At 36.9% G+C, this 23,509-nt stretch overlaps 1 protein-coding gene across 3 annotated transcripts in view; it reads right to left on the minus strand.

Annotated features, from left to right (window-relative positions):
* Window positions 1-293: 293 nt before the first annotated feature.
* ZNF385D (zinc finger protein 385D) overlaps window positions 294-23,509 on the minus strand; it is a 416,346-nt gene continuing 393,130 nt past the window's right edge. For all 3 annotated transcript variants that reach the window (XM_053987806.1, XM_053987810.1, XM_053987816.1), the window contains 4 exons: window positions 11,948-12,181; window positions 9,807-9,985; window positions 8,351-8,452; window positions 294-3,562 (listed from right to left, as the gene is read on the minus strand). In XM_053987806.1, coding sequence (XP_053843781.1) covers window positions 3,329-3,562; window positions 8,351-8,452; window positions 9,807-9,985; window positions 11,948-12,181 — 749 coding nt within the window. In that variant the 3' untranslated portion in view covers window positions 294-3,328. The remainder of the gene's footprint in view (window positions 3,563-8,350; window positions 8,453-9,806; window positions 9,986-11,947; window positions 12,182-23,509) is intronic.

The raw sequence follows: 23,509 nt of genomic DNA on the forward strand, positions 1-23,509 counted from the left end.
AGCAATATGAAATATGATGGCATTTTTTCTTTAATAGTGCTCTCCACACCGGATGTATTAGCAAGTAGGTGTAAAGTGTCTTCTGTCTACTACCTCTCTGTCATCTGCTGTGGACATACCCTTGACCAGAAGTTCTCTTTGCTCCATTAGATAGCTGTGCCAGTATTTTCCTTAACATATATATATATATATATATATAACTGTTGTGCTGATGTCCTGGGTACATTGGCTTGTTACTGACCAAGAGGGGTGTGGAGCAGCAAGGCACAGAAAATCCACTATACATTCTAACATTTAGGCTTTATCCTTTATTAGGTAGTGAGTAAGAGACAAAAAATAACTGAGTTTGTTGTTTACAGCTGAACTTTAAAAGAGACTTGTGTGAACAAAAACTTGTTCCATAGAGCACTGTGACAAAAGAGGTCCAAGAAAACTGAAGGTGTCATTGCAAATTAGCTGATGTAAGTAGTTGGAATGACACTCTTTTATTTCTAGTAAAATTTGTATGAACTCTGCTCTTAGTACTGTGCCTCCATACATGCCACAGGCCATGTTTTGGCAAGGATCAGCCTGTTGATTTCGATGGCATCACAAGAACATGGCAGGATGTACAGCAGGTGTCATGTACCAGAAGGCTGTGCATAAGAGCCTTCAAGGTATTTGTCTAACTCCCATTTTCCCATCTGCCTGCTTCCTCATGGGAAAAAGATAGCCTGCCCAGACCTTCTACCTTCCCAAAATGTGAGTACTCCTCTGCTCCTTTAGCAAGATCTTACCCAGGCTCTTACAAAAGGCTCTGGAAACAAGTGGTGGTTCATGGAGCACAGCTTGAAAGCTGCTGCCCTTTTCAAGGAGGAATCTGAACGCAGCTGGCAACGGCACTACAGCTTCTGCAAACTTCCAAAGATGTAAGGTTGAAAGCAGGCTTAAAAGACCAAGTCCTCTGAATCTTACTATCTCATGTACCCAAATAAAATGAAAAATTTTCTAAATTGAGTGTGAGGAACAGGTCTTGAAGGCTGGCTTATTTACTGCCTCTTTACTGGGAGCTGTAGAGTAGAGAGCCCTTTTAAATGTCAGCCCCTAGTTATTTAGATGTTTAAACTTGGCTTCAGGAACTTACTCATACTGTTGTTTTGAAAATTAGGCCAAAGCAATCCAGCTGGTAATTAGCCCTGGAATCACCATCATGTCTTTTTCATGGTCACATAGGTGTGAATTAAATATAAACAAAAGCTCATTTCATTTCAAGGCACAAACGTTTGCAAATAAACTGGATGAAATACAAATACATAATACAGAACTTATTTTAATACTTCTAGATAAATAAATGCATCTCTTTGGAATTCTTTGGACACAGATATCCATGGAACCTCTTCTTTCTCTCTCTTTATATATTTTTTATAAAATCTAAATGCAGAGAGGTTTAAAAAATGGCAAATACGAATGTATATGGAAGGCTCACTGATGAACTGCAAGTCAAAAGTGCTGTATATTCCCATCCTCTATATCTCCCACCTGTCTGCATTAACCACAGGCAGCAGTATATAGCAACCACATGGTCAATATTTTGCATTACTGCCTTTTAATGAAATCTTTCAAATAATTTCGCCATCTAAACTTAAATTATGCTTTTAAATTTTATTCTGCCTAAATGTACGGTAGGCATTTCACTTAGCTACACATCAGAGTGGTTGCATGTGACTCAGCAGCGCACTCCGTAATATTAATAGATACTTTTCAGCTCCTTATGGGAAAAAGCAGGCAGCAAGGATCAGATTCAAAAAGTCTATTTTTTTTCTCTGTTGTTTGTTACTTACCACTTAATGACCCACATATGAAATCAATGGTTATATAATTATTTTATATAGTAGATTTTCTGTTTATAAGTTATTTTTCTTACTCTAACATATATACAATATATCTATATATACCCCTGATAAATCTTATTTTAAAGGGACACAGTCAACCCCTTTAAGCCTCACAGTAAATATATAAGGCTTTAAGCTGTTCATACATCACGATCAGCTACAGAATTCAAGGGTCCCTTGAGATCCTAAAAATTGTATTTGTTCCAAACCCATGATGTGCAGTTATCTCGTAATATGTATCTCATGTGTCACTGTTTACATTTTATAGGTATATTAAGACATTTTATATCACATCAATAGGAAATAAAACAAGGGAATAAGTCTGTTGCTAAGACTAAGTCTATTGCAAAAAATATTACCTGTATCTACAGACACTCCCACTGGTGTGATATAAAATGAATATGTGCCATTCTTGGGATGAAATTCTGGCTACACTGCAGCCAGAAGGAACTTTAAACTGACTTAAATGAGACCAGGATTTCTCTCCTGTTTTTCATTTGTCAGTTATGACTCTGCGTAACTGAATTGTGTCTTCCCTCTGCTCAACACTGAAGTGTCAGGCCTGTTTCATGACAAGATCATATTTTTTGTTTTCCACTGTCATGTCTTAAACATTGATCTATCATGTATGTATTACACTTTTTGAATAAACACACAGTGTACACATACATTCTCAGTTAAATAAACGTTTGACCCATTCTGTTGTGTACAGTATCTGAATTATTTTTCCCCCACTAGATCTTCTTTATAATTTTCTTTGCCCTAACCTAGATTATTTTCATTCTTCTGTGAGTGAGGAAAACTTTGCTCACCAGGGACAGCTCCATGTTATTGTAATAATTTTTGACTACTTACCAAAGTGACATAATTTTGTTCATTTTATCTTTTGCAACTCAGTTAGAAACCTAGTGGCATAGATAGAGACACAATACTACTGTTTTACAAGACATCTATTGTATCTACTTTTGTTCAGATAAATACCCAGTAACTGCTGATTTGGCAGGAGGATTGGTAAGGGTACTACTATTCACAGTGTTTCTTTTTTTTTTTTTTTTTTCCTTCTTCTTGAATCTACAGAATAAAGCATTTTATATACATTGGAACCAGTTAATGCCCTTTAGACAAATTTGTAAGTTGTTTCATAAAGCAGGAAAGACATTGCAGGGAAATATGTGCCAAAATGCACAGTCAAAAGGCTCTGTAAGTTTTATATGTCACTACAAGTCAATGCTGGAGATCAGTTCTAAAACGATCAATGCTCAAGATGTTCTTATCTGGAGAAAATACCACCCATTCCCCCTTTCAGAATTTGTTCGGTTCTCTATCAAAAGTTCTGGCTCTTCATATATACTTTAAACTATAAATAAACACTGCATAGTTCAATGTTCTTGATTTTCATTTTTTTGTTTGTTTTGATTTGAAAAATTATTGCAGTACAATTAATTCCTGTTTGGAGTTCAGTAAGGAGCAAACAGCACAGGAGTGTGGGTGGTCCGTATAGGCCCAGGAGCTGGTCGTAGGAGTGCTGGAGGAAGTGCTGAAGTCTGGAAAAGGGTGGCTGCTGGGGCTGTGCGAAGACTGAAGGGGGAATTCACAGCCACAGCAGCAGCTGCTGCTGCAGCTGCTAGCGGATTTGGTAAGATTCGTGGGGCCATCGGCTTTGAAGGTTCCTTTGAAAATACTAATTTTACCTGTGGGGAAGAAGAGAAAACAAACAAACAAACAGAGACACATAATTTGTTCATATTAGCTACATGAGAGGGATCTTGATTTAAGATTATATGTGCAGAATCAAGCAAGATAGGCCTAATGGTGGCTACTGACTCTGTGAGCTACAGACTTGTAACAGGTGATATGACCTCCTCAATGGACAAGGTACAAGGATTTGGATGGGGACAAAGAGTTCCAGCGTTCACACCTTGTTGCTGACATTCATTAATTTGAGATTAGAAATCAAAGCAAATCTAAAATGGGACTGGGGAATCTGCACCAAAGTAAACCTGCATGTACCCTGCAACAAATAAACAAGGAAAAATAAGATATCAATTAATAGATCTCCATCTGAAGAGCTTAATGTAGAGACCAGAGCAGAATGTAAACATATCTTATTCCCTGGTTTTACAAGATACTTTTGTTTTAATCATTAGGATGCGAGTTCTAGTTAAAATAAAGGTCTCCATATAGCTCCTCTTCATTTACTCCTGCTTCTAATAACAAGCAAATAAACCAATCTTATCTTTCACAAGTTATGAATATCTCTCATGTTTCACGTGTTTAAATGGGTGCTGCCCCATTTAATTTTGCTGCGTCTTCAATGTCTTCAACTGTTTTCCACTAAGATAGTGTTCATTCTTTCAAGGATTGTGAAAACCTGGAAGATATTTTAAAGTAGTATTCTGCCAACCTATGATATTTATGTTCCTGTCACTGAAGTTTCTTCTTAAAACACATTTTAAATCATAACATGATTTTCTTGTGAACTACCAAATACAAATCAAAAAACCCTTCATTTAGAGTTTCCTAAAAAGGGAAAACCCCCAAATCCTGAAGTTTCTTCAAGACTGAAAATACTCACATGAGGTTCAGTAATATTTAAGAAAATTTACATTTGGGATGCATACAAATGACCATCAGAATAGTCTCTATAGATTTCTGCAGTTTTCAGTAGAATTTAAAGTTGCTAATGAAATGCCAGGAGCCTGAATACCTTTCCAGTCCTGTTTTTATAACTCTGAGATAAGATTAAAAACTTCATTTACTGACAAAGAGAAGTTCCCATTGTCTCTGACAGACTTTTGGTGTGTCTGTGTTCTAGCATGACCTGAGACCTCTTGCATAGGGCATAAACCTGAATACATGGTATTGAATATCCAGAATATAGGTACCATGCTGTGGTACATCTCAGTGTAAATATGGACACTTTTTACGTACAAGGAAACACAATTTCTCATTCTTGACTTGAAAGGGATTTTCAAGTAATTAACTTGTACAATATCACTCTGACATTTTCAGCTCAACAGAACCCTAGTGACTGAATCATCAGAAAGTAAAGACAGGAGTACTCTGGCATGAACCACAACTGAGTTTCACCATTACAGCATCACCATATTCCAAAAGGTCTGTTGGTCCTTTAGTGGCCAGATGGATATAGGATTTTAATTTTTCCCAATACCTATTGGCAAAACTGCTGGCTTACAGGTCCTTTAAAACTCTGGAAGAAATACTCAGATCAAACCAAATTCTATAATTATCTTAACAAATGATATAATAGATGCTAGATATAAAATTCCTCATGGTGCCTATTAAATGCAATGATCTGATCTTTTCCTTGATCAGTGTTATGCTCACTAATCCAAGCTGTCTTCTTCGCTGAACATATGCCTTTTTCCTCTCTTCTTACATTTTTTACTAAATACCTTTTACAGCCTTGTTTAGAATAGAAAAAAACCCAAAGCCACAACAAACAAACAAACAAAAACACAAAAAGACCCCCATCCAAGCAAAAAAAAAACCCCAAACCTCAAACAACCCTGAGAAAAATTAAAGTAACCCTGAGTACAAAATACTCTTTGGTCTAGAGTTCCCAGTGAAGGATGCTTTTTGTAACAGCCATTTTATTGTAGAAAGTTTGGACTATCAAATGCTTGATAACCTTTTTCGTCAGTGCAGTATTTTATACATGCTGGACAGCTGTGGCTTGAAGAAATACCAAGCAAGTCCCAACACTACAAGACTTCTGAAACTCTAAAAATCTGTGGGAATTTATAAAGTTTCTATCTCTGGAGCATGTAAATCTAGAACAGACAGAGAAGTACAAATTATATTGAAAACATGGTAAAATCAGGTTTTTGGTTTAGAAAAGCCATGAAAATGTAGCATGTTTTTAAAAATTTCTGTAGACAAATTTGGTGATGTCCATACATTTTGTGTAATGAAGATCTCATGTGGCTGTTTCTATTAAAAGACTAAAGCTTTCTTGCCATTCTTGGAGGAATCAGGTGCTTCTAATTAAATTACTAGATTACTTCTAGCTAGATAGCTTTTCAGTCAACTTATCAACATGATTTTGATCTCAAGGTAGCTGCAAAACTAGTAATACTTAACATATGCAGTACCTTGCACGTTCATGTCTAACCTCTAATTTACTCACAGGTCAACATTAGGAGTAAAGTAACCATTACTTGTTTCATTTCCAATGAAGTAAACTAAAAGATAAATAACTTTAACTATTAATGGGGAGCATCCTGGTTTCAGCTAGGGAGAGGGAATAAAGGAAAAATAAACAAAGAGCATTGAATTGAAGGTGAATTTAGTTGGCTTGTTGTTGTGCTATTCTGCACTTCAAATGACAACACTTCCTGCAGTTTTTATATCCAAAACCAAAAAGACTAAATGGAGAACTGGTCTCTCCTTTCTTATTGAAGCCACAATTCTACTACATATATCTGTTCATTTATTGCTAGTTTTTTCTCTCCTTCTTAAATCCCTTTTGCCTTTTTGATGCCCTCTAGCCTGACCTGTATATTGTGAGCAATTGGGATTGAGGCAGAAGGAAAAGGACACACTGCTGTTATTTGTCTTGAACCTTGGCTGGAGTTCTCAGAAATCACCATTATATAAATTGGCAGAAAGCTGTGCACAACCACAACAACAATGCAATAGTTGTTTTCATCCCCTGAAAAATAATGAATTTCCTGAAGGAATTACAATCCTGTCAGAAAGGCTTTCCTGATTCCATATCCTACTTACCCCATTACATACGTTCTATTCCTTTCAGTACAGTTTGTATTGGAGACCTTGATCTTTCTTGTGGATTACTGAAAAACCCTATAGGGCTATTTCCCTATTAGTGGATCTACCAGGACTGTGTACTGCTTTATTCTACAACTGAATCCTGTATGAATATGACACTCATGAGGGCTGCCCCAACAAGGACACAGTTTCTGCTGCCAAAAGCTTTAACTCATGTAAAGAGAAATGGGTTTTAACAGGAAAAAAAAAAAAAAAAAAAAAAAAAAAAAGGCAAAAAAAAAAGCGCTCCATATTGTGTCTGCATCAGAGAAAATGGTCAATCTCTATGGGGACAATGACTCAACATCCTCCCTCTGCCAGAACCATTTATAAACTACAAAGCAGCAGATATAACATTCACAGAATTCACAGAATGACTAGAGTGGAAGAGACCTTCAAGTCTCTTGACTGGTTGAGTCTAACCCATGCCCTAACACCTCAACTAAACCATGGTTTAGTCACATCCAGTCTTTTTTTAAACACATCCAGGCATGGTGGCTCCACCACCTCCCCAGGCAGTCCATTCCAGTGCTTTATCATTCTTTTTGTGAAAAACCTTTTCCTAATATCCAACCTATATTTTCATTGACACAGCTTAAGACTGTCCTCTGGTTCTGTCAGTTGCTGTTTGGGAAAGAGACCAACCCCCACCTGACTACAACCACCTTTCAGGAAGTTGTAGAGAGCGATAAGGTCACCCCTGAGTCTCCTTTTCTCCAGGCTGAAGAACCCCAGCTCCCTCAGGCCAAGCCCCTCACCAACCTCGTTGCTCTCCTCTGGATGCACTCAAGCATCTCAATGTCCTTCCCAAACTGAGGGGCCCAGAACTGGACACAGCACTCAAGGGGTTGCCTCACCAGTGCCGAGCACAGGGGGAGAATGACTTCCCTGCTCCTGCTGGCCACACTATTCCTGAAACAGGCCAGGATAGACCATTGGTCTTCTTGGCTGCCAGGGCACACAGCTGGCTGGCTGGTCACTGTCCAGTCACACCGTCCCCACCATATAATGTTGCAGGGGATTATTGTGGCCAAAGTGCAGGACTCATTCATGCAGTTTAACTGATGGAGAAGATAAAAGTCTGATGTTTTACTATGCCACCCACAATATAAGCTGCTTCTTAACTAGTGGCAGCATCCCAGGCTTTTTATTAAAAAAAAAAAATAGCTTTTGGAGCTAGTAAGAGCTGTGTTTCAGATAGTTTATCTTGGCAGTTGAAAATGTGACCAGAACCATTCTGAAACAGTCAAATGGAAGAGTCAGGTTTTTTTAATTGTTTCACTTGTTATCTCAACAATTCTCTAAATAAGGATAGAATGGATGGTTTATATTTTATAGAGTTTTATTTAGTTATTTCATCACTATTGTCCTTGGTGAAAACTAGAAGAATCCTGTTTGACATCTGGAGGTTTTTTCTGTCTCTTGCTCTCTAGTGACCCTTGCAACAAGCTTCTTTCCTGAGGTTATTCAGAGTAGCTACAAAAGCAAGGGTCCAGAGGCTGTAGTAAACACACCTTAAAGTATATAAAAAAATCCCTTGTGGGCTTCTAGTGGCTCCTTCATGTATTTGATACTCCAATAGCTTACACTATTACTCTCCTTGTAAACATTTCCCCACTTACATTTTCTAAAAATCCTACTCATCAGGATTAAAATAAAAGTAAAATAAAAAAGGGCGATTGGCTTACCCCTAGCGGATGTGTTCCCTTTTGGAGTTTGTTGTAAGGGCTGTATTTAGGTTTAGGTGGCTTCCCAGCAGCTCTGTCTTTGTGCCTTCTACTGCTTATGTGCTGTTAAAATATATTGGGGGTGGGGGGGGGGGGGGTGGGAGGGTGGGAGGGGGTGGGGGGGGGGGAGAAAGAAAACAAAGGTTGAGGGTTGATAGTTCCAAAACAGATCATTTCAGGTTCTGCTTTACACAAGATTACTGCTCCAATACAAAAAGACTTTTGTTCTACAGCAGCATTACTTTGACTAATTCAATAATGAAAAGGAGTAGGCTCTTTTAAAGTTTGAAGGATCCTTTATACACCACATATTGGGACTGTAATTTTCATCAGTCCTAAGTTCAGCTCTGCTTCCACTACAGTTAAATATTTTCCCATCTTTTCTAACTTCAGCAGGAGTTGACACAGGTTAAAGCCTTTGAAAAACTCCTCCCTAACTATATAAAGCACCCATCAAATTCAATAGACTGTTGATAGAAAGTTTTTAAAAAATATTAGATAGTAAAGCATCCCCTATTTGGGGAAGAATAAAAGGTCAGAAAATTGTTTAAATCCCTATGCTGCCTGGAGATCCTTCTGAGATGGTTACATATCAAACTAAGAGACAGTGGAAAAAAATGCATGAAATCCACTATCTTCTTTATAAGATCTATGAGATTTTTAAAGTATTTTTCTACACTTGCAGTATTAGAAGTAAGGGACCTTTTTCAGAATTCTTTTTTTACTTTGATTTTCATTTTCAAGAGAATTATCACAATAAAAAGAAATTGAACTGGACTTTTTTCTCTGAGACCAGAAGAATGGGTATTGCTATTGTCTATTATTGAATTAATCTTCGTTCTTGTAAAGTTCCTTTACAAGTATTTAATTCCAATAGGCATATGGAATTAAACTAAGTGTTTTTCAGAAAGCTTTGATCATCTGAAGAATGACTGAACATAACTTAGTGTAGTTGCAATTTAGAGGTCATGCTTCTCAGTTAGAGTGAAACATTGATAAAAATATTAGAAATCCTCTCCATCCCACATTTCTAAGTGGGTTACTTAGTATTCTGTGAAAGTACTGGCTGCATCCACCTTCACATCTTTGTCAAGGCAAATATCATGCAGTACATGAAATGTGGCAGAGTTTATTAGCTCAGGACAATTCTAGCAGTCTAAAGACAGTTGTAATGTGCTACACCTTCCATAACTCTATCAAATGTGTATAATTGAGAGCTTTTGAGAAGACATATTCCCTGCAAGGGAAAATCATAATCAAAACAAAACACAGCATTGCAGCCAAGTACAATGGACAAAACTGGGAGTTCCATTTGGACACAAACTGGTATATCGACATGTGCTGACTGTGTTGGTACTTTACCACCATGAAAACAAAGAACAGCCAAAGATTGTCACTCTACAAGCTGGCTGAGTACCTGTTTCAGTTGTGTCTCGGAGTTTACGTGCACATCACATATTTCACAGTGAAATGTTTTGTTCTGAAGGCCTGTGTTTCCTTTATTCACAGGTCCTTTGCCTTTTACGCCTGCCCGGGGAAAGGCTTTTATGGTTCCACTTCCATTCCGAGCTTCCAGCATAGTTTTGTGCTTAGTCCCTGGAGACAACAGAAATGGGAAACAGAAACAACTTTGACAATTGGGTTGCATTCATAGTTTTATTTTCTTTTTGAAATAAAATCATATGAGCCTCAGCTTGGTGCCATGTGCTATCCTTGGAATATGACTGTGTTGGTCTGTATCAGTGTCATACTAATGTAACAATATTTTACAGCTGATATTTATTTACTAAATTACATACCTATAGGTAATGCACTAGAACAAAGCAGCCAGACCAGAAAGTAGCAGCACAATCAGGTACCCTGATGTGAAGTTAAATGTGTGTGACTTTTCTCATTAACTCCTGCTGCTAATAAGACCTGAATTGTAGTTACGAAAGAAAAGTAATTTAGCTATTAAAGATGTAGTTGGCTTTGATTTGTATTCCTCCTGAACAGATTGATAAACACTATGTCTAGGTAGCTTACAATTAAATCTGTAATTAACTAATTACTCTCCAAACCAGAAAGGGGCAGAGATTCCTGGAAGCAACTTATGGATCATTAATGTCCTGACATAAAACAAAACATGTGAGAAACATATATGAGAGAAAACTACAATTGCCTTTTTTTTTTCCCTTTGTAAATAAAGGCTGCATAGAGAACATTGGTGTTCTGTTGGCACCTTTATTCAGACTGAACAGTTTCTTACACTGTTGACTCCCACACAGGTAGTCTGTGATGATAATGGACTGACTACTGCATACAGAACCACCACTCCACTGTTAATTGCTGTATGCATCCTCAGAGACTTGTAAAAAATGCATGTGTGTGAGCACACACAGAGTTTATCAGCACAGGCAGCAAAAACTTGGAAGGTTGTGTTTAAATATTCAGAATAGTGTTTTGACTCTCAGCCTGATCAGAATATCAGATCAGAATATCATATAAGAGTCTAACTCTTATATGAAGTTAAATAGTTTAAAAGGGTACAGCTTGAAGTTGAACTTCCGCAAGATGAAGATCTGGCAAATAGTAAACAGCATCCAAAATGGATGGAATTTTGTTTCTCATGAATGCCAAGAAGTTATAATTTCCATTCTAATTTGCGTTCTATAGATATGCCAAAGTTATTTATTTTTTAATTGCGTCATAAAACCTTTGATCACTTTGCTCTAGGTATATTATCACTGTCTCAACATTTCAAACCTAATGTTCTCTTTCTGTCTCTGAACTCTACTTAGCCTTGATAAGACATAGCCCCTGACATTCCAGATCAGGAAATTTCTGTAAGATGGCTACAGGTGGTCACTGTCACCATATCAAATCCCTAGATCTTTTAACCCCACCCACCACAGAGCTAATCAATAACATGCTAAGATAATGACTATGGATGGTGGCTGTCTACTGCGGGAACTTACTGATGCTACTAGCTCTAATGGCAAGAAAAAGTTTAAAAACTAAAAAAGATGGAGGTAGGCAATTACCCATTCAACTCTCATGCAGCAGCTGCTATCAGCTGATGAAAACAAAGGGAAAATATACATAATTTTAACAAGTTATTTATTAACAGACAATATGGAGCTAAGAACTCTAACTCCCATCATTGAACTCTGACTGACTAATGCTCCCTCTTTAAGCCTTAATTTGTTAAGTTTCAAACAAAGCTAATGGCATTCACTCTCATTTTGCTAGTTGGCACAAGCAAAACTATGCAAACTCTGAACACCAAAGGTAATGAAGTCGAGCTGTCATTTAGCTCAATAAGATTTTGAAGCTGCAAAGGCTAAAGCGTAAGAAAATCTGCGACTTGCAATAAATTCCTTTCTTTCTCTTTTTTAAGGCCTCTTTGCCTGTCATTTTTATACTTTAATAGTTAATGAATTCCATGTAATTGCCAGTTTTCTGCCACCTCTTTGTCCCCTGCTGCAAGAGATCTAATCTATTCAGGGGAAGATAATTGCAGCGCTCTTGAGACAGAAGGGAAAAAAAAGGAAGCAAGCAAGCACTGCTCCATCTCACCACTGTTGTGCGCCTCCAGCTGTGAGGCAGAGTTGACAGCGACTTTGCATAGTGAACAGTACAGCAGTCTTTTTGCTTTTTCTTCCTCAGTCTCAACGGAAGGGCAAGCGCTGCTGCTCGTGGCTGTTGTGGGGATTTTCTCCACTTTAGAGGTGATCTCAGTTGTCATAACACTGCTCTTCCGGATTTCCACGGTTGTCGTTGTCGATATTGCTGGTGTCCCTGTGTTAGCGTCTGTGGGCAAAGAGAAGAGATGGAAAAAAATGAACACAAACAGAAAAAAATCATGTGACCTTTGGTGTTTGCTTGTTGACATCCCAATGCTGTGATGACACAGAAAGGCAGATTGTTCTGGTGATGGTTTGACTAATGGTAATGAACTAAACTTGACCTTTTTCTTTGTATTTCGTGTGGTTACAAAATACAGTACTCCCATGTATTAAAAAAACATGTGTTGTCTCCTGCAGTCTGCTCACACAAAACTCATAAGCTGAACAAAAAGATCATTAAGAATGTACTGTACAACAGAGGAAAAATGCAATAAAAGAGGCCATGTAAATGACCAGGTCAACAAGCAGTTTAAATTTATACAAGCAACTTCACATGCATAAACAGCCAGAGTAACACATAATACTTATGCTGATTGGGTAGCCAAGCTAGAGTTTTAACATCTTGTACCAATAAAACGAAAATGAAAAAATTGGCTTTTATATCTAGTAAAAAAAAAGAAGAAATTGATGCTTCACTTGATTTTTTCCCAGCAGCAATACTAAAAGAATGAAGGCAATTATAAATACACAGTACACATTGTCCATTACTACATAATAATGATACATACTAATAACAGTAACTAAATATACAACATTCCATACCTGAGACCAAAACAAACACTAATAACATTTTTATTCTGCCTATCAGTTGGAAAGTCTACAAGCAAGATATATACCTAAATCTGAAAACTTGCAGCTTAGAACTTGTGCTTTTCCTATAGTTATCAAATGAAAGAGAGAGAAAATACATAATATTTTAGTTTGAATCATTGATACATGATGCTTGGATATGGCAGTATCATGTGGTTGTTAAGTACTTAGCAGGGTGGAGGACAGCAAAATGCAGCAATGAAGGCAGTGAAGAAGATGGTGGGTAGGGGACACGAGAAGCAGACAAAGTGACAGGAGCTGTTCTGCCTTTGCAGTGCTGTATTTTATCATATTAAGCCTACTGAGTAGTAGCTTTTTTAAAAAACAAATCTTAGCTACTTTACTGAAATATGCCTGGATTTGGGTACTTTCCAGCATAGCTCATTTTGGTTTCATACATCACTTGGTGTTAGTGATGCTCTACCTGTACTATGTTTCATTTATTGCCTCCCATCAGAATACACAAAATAGCAATTCTTTCACTTAGAGAGGTAAGTACGTGCTCCGATGCAGAAGGGACACAACTAACTGATACCACAGTGGTGCACTGCAGATTAATACTGTTCAAAAACTTTGTTAATGGAGAACATTCCTAATAGCTTGGCAGGCAGTATCCGATTGGAAGCAAGGCAAACAAACTGAGAAACCTGATTCAAAACAATTTTAATGCATTGAAGAAAGAGTTTAGAAAATTAGATGCTTTTCAGGAAAGACAGTTGCAGGAATCCACACTCAGTAGGTTTAATCTGATCTATTAACACAGAATGATAAACAACAACCCCAGTACTGCATTTGGGGAAGTTTTATTCTTTATTTCATTTTGATTGTTTTCTTTGTTTATTTGCTTGGTTTTCAGAAAAATCTTTCAGTAGCAGAAATGATGAACACAGATCTCTTCTATCATTGTGCTATAAAACAGGTCCCCACCACAGTGAAATTGCAAAGCAAAATATTTAGGAGGTATTTTTTCCTCCTCTGATCAGCTCTGAAGGCCCTGTATCCAGTCTGGGGACAGCAATGTCAAAAAAAAACCCACCAAAATTACTTTGCTGTTAATTCAGAAGCAATACAAATGTAAAGCAACAAGAGGGTTTGTGATGGAGGGAGCCAAAATAAATAAGAAGTTTAGAAAACATGAACTGTGAATATGGAAGAAAAAGGACAATCACTGACAATGTTTTTTATATCTGTAGAAGGTAGCTAAAAATAAGAGAATATACTCTTCTCCCTCATCCCTCCTAGTAGAACAAGGACTATTGGGTTACATCAAGAGAGACTTAGATTAGATGTGAGGAAATTGTTCCTAATATTAAAGTTTATGAAGCCTGGGAATAACCTACCTACACAGATCCAGAAATATTTCCTACTGGGGGACTTGAAGCTGACTGAACAAATATCTACACAAATATGATTCCCTTTCAGTCAGTGGGAATACGACCCTTTAAGCTCTATTAAGTTCTATACATTGTGTATTTTGTCATGTTTCTACATACTCTCCCAGAGGGTTTTAAAAAATTATCATTCATAAATCCAAGAAAGCAGGTTTTTTCATGTGAATATTCTACGTATTGAGAGGCATTAAAACATGTAGCAAAATAAAAAAGTCCCACTCAAGGTCAAATCACAGTTTGGTTTTCTTTTTCCTGAAAGAGTGCCTGAAGGTTGTCAGATCCTGAAGGTACTGGGGATGTCAAGTATCAGTGCAGAAGAAATGAGTTTATCTTGCTGAATAGTCTCTTCTTATTTATGACTTTTTAAAAATAATGTTTCAAAAGGAAAAAAAAATTGAAATACTAAGCATTTTGTTGAGAAACTGATGAAAAAATAAAGCCCTTGAAGATCTGTCCATAAAACTGTAGAGCTAACTAGTCACTCCTTTCCCATTCCGGAGAATCCATTGAATGTTTGCTTTCCTTCAGTCAAAAATTACTTCAATGAAATAATTTTCCTCAAAAGCCCAATCCCAATCCAAAGCCCATTGCTTTATAAGCATTAACACTGCTTTTAAAACATCAGTTTCTGCATCCTGGTACTACTGTACAGCAGTAAGCCTACTTACATTGGCTTAGCCAATGTACTCTCTTGGTGACATGAAGGGCAAGGGGCAGATGGCCCAGGCAGGGGAAAGGGACATGAACATTCTCTCAGGATTGATGGCAAAGTTGGTGCTCATTCTGATCCTGCAGGAAATTAGAAATGTGTATCAATCACCATTGCCAGCTTTGCAGTGTAAGGGTCAGTATTCAGCCTTAAGCAAAATATAGATGATAATTTCTTTACTTTCCTTAGGAAAACCTGAGGCAATGAATGAAATAAAACAATAAAAGCTGAAATAACAGCAGACTTTATTCTGCTTCAAGTATCTGACCTTCTGTATCTATGCTGATCTAATATTTCACTATGTAATTATTTATAAGTGAAAAGAAAATACAGTCATGCTAGCTGTTTTGAATATTTTGAGGGTATTTTGAGATGCACGAATGAAAGCAGCATAGTATATAAAAATTAAAAATGGTAAAGGTCATCAGCATATTCTTCATCTCAAAAAAAAATCAAAGTTCAGTGCATATATTCTGCATTTTTAAGAGGTGCCCTATATGATTACATTTCATATTCTACTAATACAAATGCATTAATGACATTAAAACATAAATAGAAAGCCATTGAAGTTCACCATGTAAAAGCCATGACACATTTAAAGATGCAAAGCTGCTCATCCTCATATAAACTTCAGAATTTTCAGCAGAGATTAAGGATAAAACATTCTAAAATCTGTCAAGTAGGCTTACAAAGAGGCAATTCAATTCCTTTTCTCACAAGAATTTCTAACCTAACCAGCATGGGTCCCTTTGAATATTTTACAGTGTTGCTGCCTGTCTGGAGTTCAGTGCCCTAAGTACAGGGTACAGTATTAAAGGCATAAGGCATTAAAAAACAAACAAACAAGGAAAAACAACACCAAAAAGAAGTAGGAAGGCATTTGAGTTCATGCCTTGTAGACTGAATCAGCATTTCTTAACACTATATTATGACAGTGCTTTAAGAACTATTTCAATTATAAATGTTCTAAAATTGAGCTGGAAATTCAGCCACAGTCAAACGGAAGATTTGTTTCTGGTGACGCAGGCTTGCAGCATTGTGCTATTTTCATACCAATGGTCCACAGCAAATATTCATTATTGCAACTGTCACTGCTTGGCTTTGGTATAGAAGTTGATTGCTGATATTGTATGGAACTGGACTCTAGCAGCAAAAAAATAAAAAAGAGAACACTTCAGGATTCACAAGAATCCATTTGTGATTCTGGTCTTAATATAGCAACAGAATAAAAACTAAAAATATAAAAATATTACATTACAATCTAATCTTAGTCACTGGCAAAATCAAAGGTCTGTTTTAACAAGAGACAAAGACAGATGAAAAAATATTCTGCAAGAACTGACTTCTTTGAGTACTACAGATACCGTGGTTCAAGTGGAAAACTGCATTGTGATTAAGGTTCTTCTAAGTAAGCAGGATTAATTTTATATCCCAGCTACAAGACTCATGAATTTTCTTTAGTCTGAAGGAACAGAAAATTACAACTCATGTTTTTCTTCTGAGTATGTGAAAGTCTCACTCATCAGTTCCTTTTACTAAGCCTAAGAATTTATTATCCTGAAGCTATAAATAGGCCCACAGAGAGAAACATACTCTGACTTCAAACAAATCACAAATATTTATAAGCATGTTTTTTCATCTGCAATCTCAAGTGGCACACATTTAAAAATATCTGATTTAGCACATATCCATGCATTCTGGTCTCATTTAAATCAAACTTTGCCTTTGACATAAAAGGATTGAGCATTTGGCCCATAACACTGTTTAGGGAAAAAAAATAAACAACAAAACAACCCAAAAAACCCCAACAAATGCACTTTTGCAGAAGGTAGAAAACGCATTCTTTCTCATAGCGAACAGAACTTGATATGAAATATTTCATTATATGAGACCACTTAGTATTGCAGAAACATCATCAGCTTGCTGTATAGCTTATTACATACCTGTGTCAATGCTCCCATACAGACCCTTGATACTGGCACGTTCAAGGCTGGGACTGGGACTCAGTATATTATTTTCCTGACTACTGAGAACTGTGTTCTTAGTTTCCTTGGGCTGCTTTGAAAATTGCATTTTCCACTACTTCTGTGGTAATTACATTTGAAGACAAGACTTAATTTCTTTAGAATCTATAAATATAATAGTGCAGTACACCAAAACCAAAGTACCACCTCCCAAAAAAATGATGGCTGACATATTTTTGTGCTTAGCTGATTTTCTGTTCTCATATGCTGCAACATAAGCATGTGTGCTAGCACATCGACTGGCTCCAGCACTTAAACAAAACATTGTGAAGAACTTTGACTCAAATGTATCAACTTCTTATCCTTTATATGTGCAGAATACAAACTTGCATATTTTGTGGTTGGTGGATATCTGGCCCTCTACAATATATTGCACAAAAAATTCTTTTGATGTCATATTATTAAAAATCCAGTCATTAGACTTAGTTTTACATTCAAAACCTGGATTCAATCTATTTATTATAGATATATCCTTCCCAGAATGGATATGATTACTTGGAGAGATAGAGGTATATTTTTAGAACTTAGAAGGACCCATATAAATTTTCTCAAAGAAAAAAATATTACATCATGATTTAGACACATAAGTAGCAAACATCACAGGATGTTTTGGCGTAAAAGACCAAAATATCTGATTGACAACTGTGCAATTCATCAGTCTATGGTCACCTTCAATTGCACAATATGAAATATTGGAAACCATGGTGTTCACTTGATCTTCTACAGGATGGATACTAATTACTACACCATAATGGAAGAGTCAAGAGCTCTGAAGCAATAAACAAAGCTGAGTATGACAAACCAGGAACATTATTTGAAAATTTTTGATTTTGTTTTTTGTTTTTTTTTTTTTTTTTTTTTGAACTTGTTTTTTTTTTTTAAGTCTGTTTTTAAAACAGTTGTTTACCTGTTTTGTCTCCCTTTCCTTGTAACTACTCTGGCCTGTCAGTACTTTCTTGGTCAAGTTCCTTGTTAACTTTCTTTGTCTAGGTGTCTATCAAAATTACTTTTAATATCCAGAATGTAAGTCTGAACATGTCTAGTGTACTGCCCAAGTCTGAACATGTCAAATGTACCAAACAAGCATTAATGAGAAACTGAAGGACTACAAAGTTTCCCAGAATGAGCATGAAAGACAAATACCAGGAATTTTCTTGGATTGTAAGTGGAGAAGCAATGACCTCAGTATTTTGAGCAGCCCCTGCTTTTTAACACTTAAATCATATTATACACAGTGTTCATCACTCAGAAACAAGATGAAGAAACAAGTGGCTACACAAGTGACTTCATTTTACTGCTGCCTCTACTCCATGCTTCCCATCAAGATGCCTGGGCAGTGATTTGATGGCAAGGAGACAGAAAACAGGATGTTTGGTGACAGAGAGAGTGATGATGAAAAGGAAGTAGCAAACTTCATATATTTGAACTGTGGATATTTTCCTCCAGTTAAACTCAATTCTGCCAAGTCCTCAGATGACCTCCTTCATAAATTAGGAGTACAAAATTTTCTAATGAAATTATACTTAATTTTTACTAGCAGTTCCCTTGGTCTAAAGCACAGTTCATTAATCTTGAACAGGATGAACCACAGAGGGAAAACTACATTCCTGTTGAGGTTAATTGAGCTGGCAGCAACAGCAACAGCTAGGGGTAAAAGGCCTGTGGACAGTGAAGGAGTTAGGGAAATGTCACACCATGTCTGAATTTTGGGTTTTTAGGCAAATGTAGCTGAGAAAAATATGACAGGAAGGTAAGGAAATGATGAGGAGAAGCCATTTATTTTTCAGGTCATTTTGGGGACACTTGGTGATGACTGAGTTTGGACACTAAGCTGTCCTTATGATTGTATAGATTTTTCCTCAGCCAGGCAGAAGAAGATCACCTTTCACCAGCTATTAGTGAAAGGGTCCCCATGCAAGGAGCTGCTGGCTGAAATTACTCTCACAGTTCAATTAATCGTTACTCTGTAGTGAAAATTTAATTCGAAATCAGGCTGAAGTGTTTGCTTAAGAGGTGGAGCAATGCAAAGAGGATTTTTGCATGCTTGAGGCTATGCTGACAAACTGCCACCAGTTTTACATCTGCATGCACCTCAGCATTCATTTCCCAACTTTTAAGTAAAAGTAAACATAATAAAAAATATACTCACATCTAATCTTAGTACACAAGTAGAAACTGAGCATCAGTTGAGTTTATTACCAGCAAAAAACAAAGAACTGAAAAAACTGAAAAAGCTAAAAATTCAACAAGGAAAAAGGTTTTGCAAGACATCCTACAGTAAAATGAATCTGCCTTGAATGTCTCTTTCTGGAGGCCAACATGTGCACAGCAGTCCCCATCTGTATTATCATCCTCTCTGTTCCTCCAAAGCAGGTCAGCTGCACATGAGCTGCCTGTTGCTCCTTGGCTTGTACTGAATGCCAGACTGCCCAGGGATATCTGGGTAATTCAGCTTCATCCAGAAGTCATCCAGAGACAGCTACAGCAGTGGAAAAGGATGATTGCAGTCCTGTGTCCAGGAACATCCTTGGCACTGTATGAAACACTAGCACAGACAAAAGTCCAAAATAATGTTTCAAAATAGGGCCTGCATCAGTACCAAGGTCCGGGTGGCATGAGTTATACCCAGTCAGTATTGGAGACAGTATTTCCCCAAGGAGAATTCAGGGAGCAACTTTTCTCTGTGTCACTCACATCAATGGCTTCAAAGTATTACCTTACTACCTGAAAACTCATTAGAGCTTTAAGTCATACCATGGACCCGGGAGAAGATATTGCTCTTACCAAGGTCAGTCAGTAACTATGACTTAGTTTCTGACTGCTACTCCTGCTGCCCCACACACCTACCATGCAGACATGGGGAAGGAAGCTGCAGACAAGATATTCTCTTTAAATTTGCACTGTCAGCTGTAGTGATGGAAGTGAGCTTTGAAAGGGCCTCTCCTAAACTCCCCTTCTCTTTGACAGAGACAGAGAAGGCAGTCTAGGCTATACACTGCTGCAAACTGAGAAGTATTTTTCACAAAATAAGTATGATGGCAAAGCCTATTTAAAACTTGATATCAAAAACAATTTACAGTGGAATCTCTCCCCAGCAATCTGCCACCAAAAACAGAGAAGCATGGAGAAGTATTAATCACCAGCAGAAGAAGAGAAAATACATTGCTTTCATTAATCAAATGGAACAAGGAAAGAATAAGTGAACTGCACTGCAGATTGCAAAGGATTGCTCTCCATTTTAAGCAGGTAGTTGATTTTCTTTTTTTGCATTTTAAGTGAGTTGAATGTCCTCTTTAAAAGCTCCATCTAAACGCTAAGTTTCAAAACAGATTTATAGTCACAGAATCCCTAGAAGTAAATTAAAATAACTGGAATATAACTCAGAATTTCTAAAAGGTCTGACTTCTGACTGCTATTTTAAGTGTAATACCTAATGGCATTCCCCTGTGTTGAATCCAGAAATAATTAAAGCTATTCCCTTTACAGCAGCTTACTTCCTTTACTGGAAAGCAATGAACTAGTAAATCTGATTTTGGCAATAACTGTAGTTGTGTCTAACATAGGAATTGTCACTTGCGGTACCAGCATTACAATTATATAACTTTTCTCAGTGGAGAGAAGGCAGGGAGAGCAGTGAGAAGACATTCTTTCAGACATCTGTCCTGTAGTGCATTGTAAGTGGAGCCTGTAAGGGATGTGTTCCACAGACTGATCATCAATTACTTTCATTACAAAACACCTGCTCTTCCTTAAGTAGCTGAGATACCCAAATGCCCACATTTGGAAGAACAGATTTCACAAAGAATTGAGGTGACAATAGTACAGGAGATGGTAGCATTGTTACCATTCCTTAATCTTTGGAGTAAATAATTGTTTTGATTTTCCTGGTATCCTGTTTAGATTTTTATTAGTCTTCTTTAGTGCAATGCTTTTACGAGGAATTTTTCCCTTGACTGATCACATATGGTTGATAACACAGTTTGTAAATTGACTAGAGTACTCTTGCTACAAAAGTAGCATCCAGTTGCGTGCCAGGGAAAAGAAGACCTTTTGCAATTTTCAGTCTCTGGAAGGATCTTTTACTATTCACAGCTGCAGTTACTATGATCATCTATTTAACTTGTTCTTACATCTCCACCGGGGTCCATAATCTAAAATAAATTATTTTACTACTGCCTGCATGCCCTCTGTTCCTTCCCTTCTCCCACCCACCACAGGGTGCTTCAGGGCTAGGACTGAAACAAAGAGTTTATGAAACACCCTGTGCCATCATTACAGTTAAAAACATTGAATGATGTTTACAGAGGGTTTCACAGACAATACAAACCACAATTTCTAAATAATTTGTTGTCATCACAGTTCTTGGTGTAAATTACAGGTTTTGGGTTGCTTTTTCTTACTTTTTTAATAAAACAATTATTTTGTGCAACACAAGCCATCTATGTTGGATCTCATGTGTCAGTCTTTCCTCTGCCTCCAGGCAGACTGCTACCTACTGAACTATTAGTCTAATTACATTAGCTGGCAGAAGAAACATACTTAGTAAACCCCAGTAAGGCTGGATAAATGGTCCTGGGATAAGGCAAAGACCAATAGAAACCTGTCTACTTTGAAAATTTAATGAGTTCCCTTTCATCAAATGTTGTCTTTGTCAGAAGGGACTGAATCAACCCTTTTTGTCTCTTCCAGTAGTGCTCCCTGACACCATCCACATATATATATATCCAGCAGAGAGGTTATTAGTGCTTTGCTGTTTGGGGTGTTTATCTAGTCAATATGATAATTCTATCAGGCAAATTCTCCACAGAAGAAAAATGCAAGAAGTGATGTTTTTCTAGCCCAAAGCTGTTCTCATGAATTATATAAAACTTTCTGCACACAAGACAACAGTAAAAATCAAAAAGTATTTCCTTGTGGCACCATTCATAGATATCACTCTTACTTTCAAAGCTTATAGAATCAAATATATTATTTGATTTAACCAGTTATGCACAAAACAATGATGGTTTGTATTTTAGGACACAAAACTAGCAGAATAGGCTTTAAAGGAAATGACTGCTCTTAGTTTGCAATGACAGTAGAAGACAGTAGATGCATATCAATGGAAATTAGTATCAAAATGGCAGCACAAGAGTAGCTATAGGAAATATTTGAAGGTTCTAGATGAGGTATCTAATTCTTGCTCTGCTTTGGACTTTTCTTATATATCCTCTTGTAAGGCTAATATTACATGCCTATGTTATCTGGAAAACTAGAAGTGACATAAATTAATACTCATAATGATGTAGTTAATTTGTCAGAAGGTTTGGTCCAATACTTGCAGAGACAGAAGTTCTGTCGTGTTTAGTGAAGGTAACTACATTGCAAAAGTGTGGTTCTTAGGCAATTAGTCATAGGAAAGTGAGAGCTCCAGTCTGTTCAGAACAAATATCATGGAGAGATATTTGAGGAAAACAATCTTAAGCAACAGGAGCAGGACTGATAATAACTGCAAACTCTGCTAGCTCTCTTCGATTTTTTTTTCTCCAAGCAGGTAAGGTTATTAATGACCATAATTACAGTTTTGATTAATTTCTTTGGTAAACCCAAATTGTCATTCTCTTCATGTGCCACATTTTTCTTTCTATGCAGTTCTTTCCCTAATAACATAACACTGTAGCAACAAAAAAGGTTTCAGCTTCCCTTCTAAAAATGGCTGTAAATACTACACCACTTACAAGATCATACCCCAGCTTTCTCTGTTAAATATTTTCCTTTCTTGTGCATGATAGTTATTCAAACATCACTAGATCTGACATAATTTAGATCCAGCATTATCTATTAGAAAAGAGAAAAAGAGTAAATAGAAGTTCTCCTTATCAGGGTAATATGCTATTGTGCTAATTCCTTATTTTTCATTGTCATATCTCTCTCCCATGTACACTATAATGGAGAAAAATGTATGAATAAGAGTCCATGAAAGCACCAATACAAGCCCAGATATTTAAAAATTGCCCTAATTTGTAGCTATTTTATGAACAACTCTATGTATTTTTCATATTCATATTTACACAGTGTCTAGGTGAATAGGTGCAATCTGCCTGCCTCAACAGCCTTTAGGCATATAAATATTTGCTAATGAGCATGTAAGTTTGAAGGATTGCACAGCTGCAGCAATCATCACTCCACAGCCACACCTTCACTCAGTTTAGCCTTCTGACTTTTCTTTAAAACCCACTTTCCCTTCATACAAAGTAGTATTTTTAGCATTTCTGTTATGACATCAGGTCTTATGTCAAGAAATCCAGTTCAAAGCCCTACTGAAAAGCAGAATATACAGAGAATGGGGAAAATATTAGCAACTGGATAATACAGTGAAAAACAGTAACCCAGAATAATTCTGTGTAAGGTCTGAGGGATTACCAGAGGGATGATGTTTTTTTATGATATAGAGTGCATTTTACAACCTCTTGCTTACTCCTACTTAGTATGTAGCAAATCATTAAAAAAGAAATGCAATAAGTTTTTCAAATTTTTCA

The sequence above is a fragment of the Vidua macroura genome, chromosome 1 (assembly GCF_024509145.1).
Source record: "Vidua macroura isolate BioBank_ID:100142 chromosome 1, ASM2450914v1, whole genome shotgun sequence".
NCBI lineage: Eukaryota > Metazoa > Chordata > Aves > Passeriformes > Viduidae > Vidua > Vidua macroura.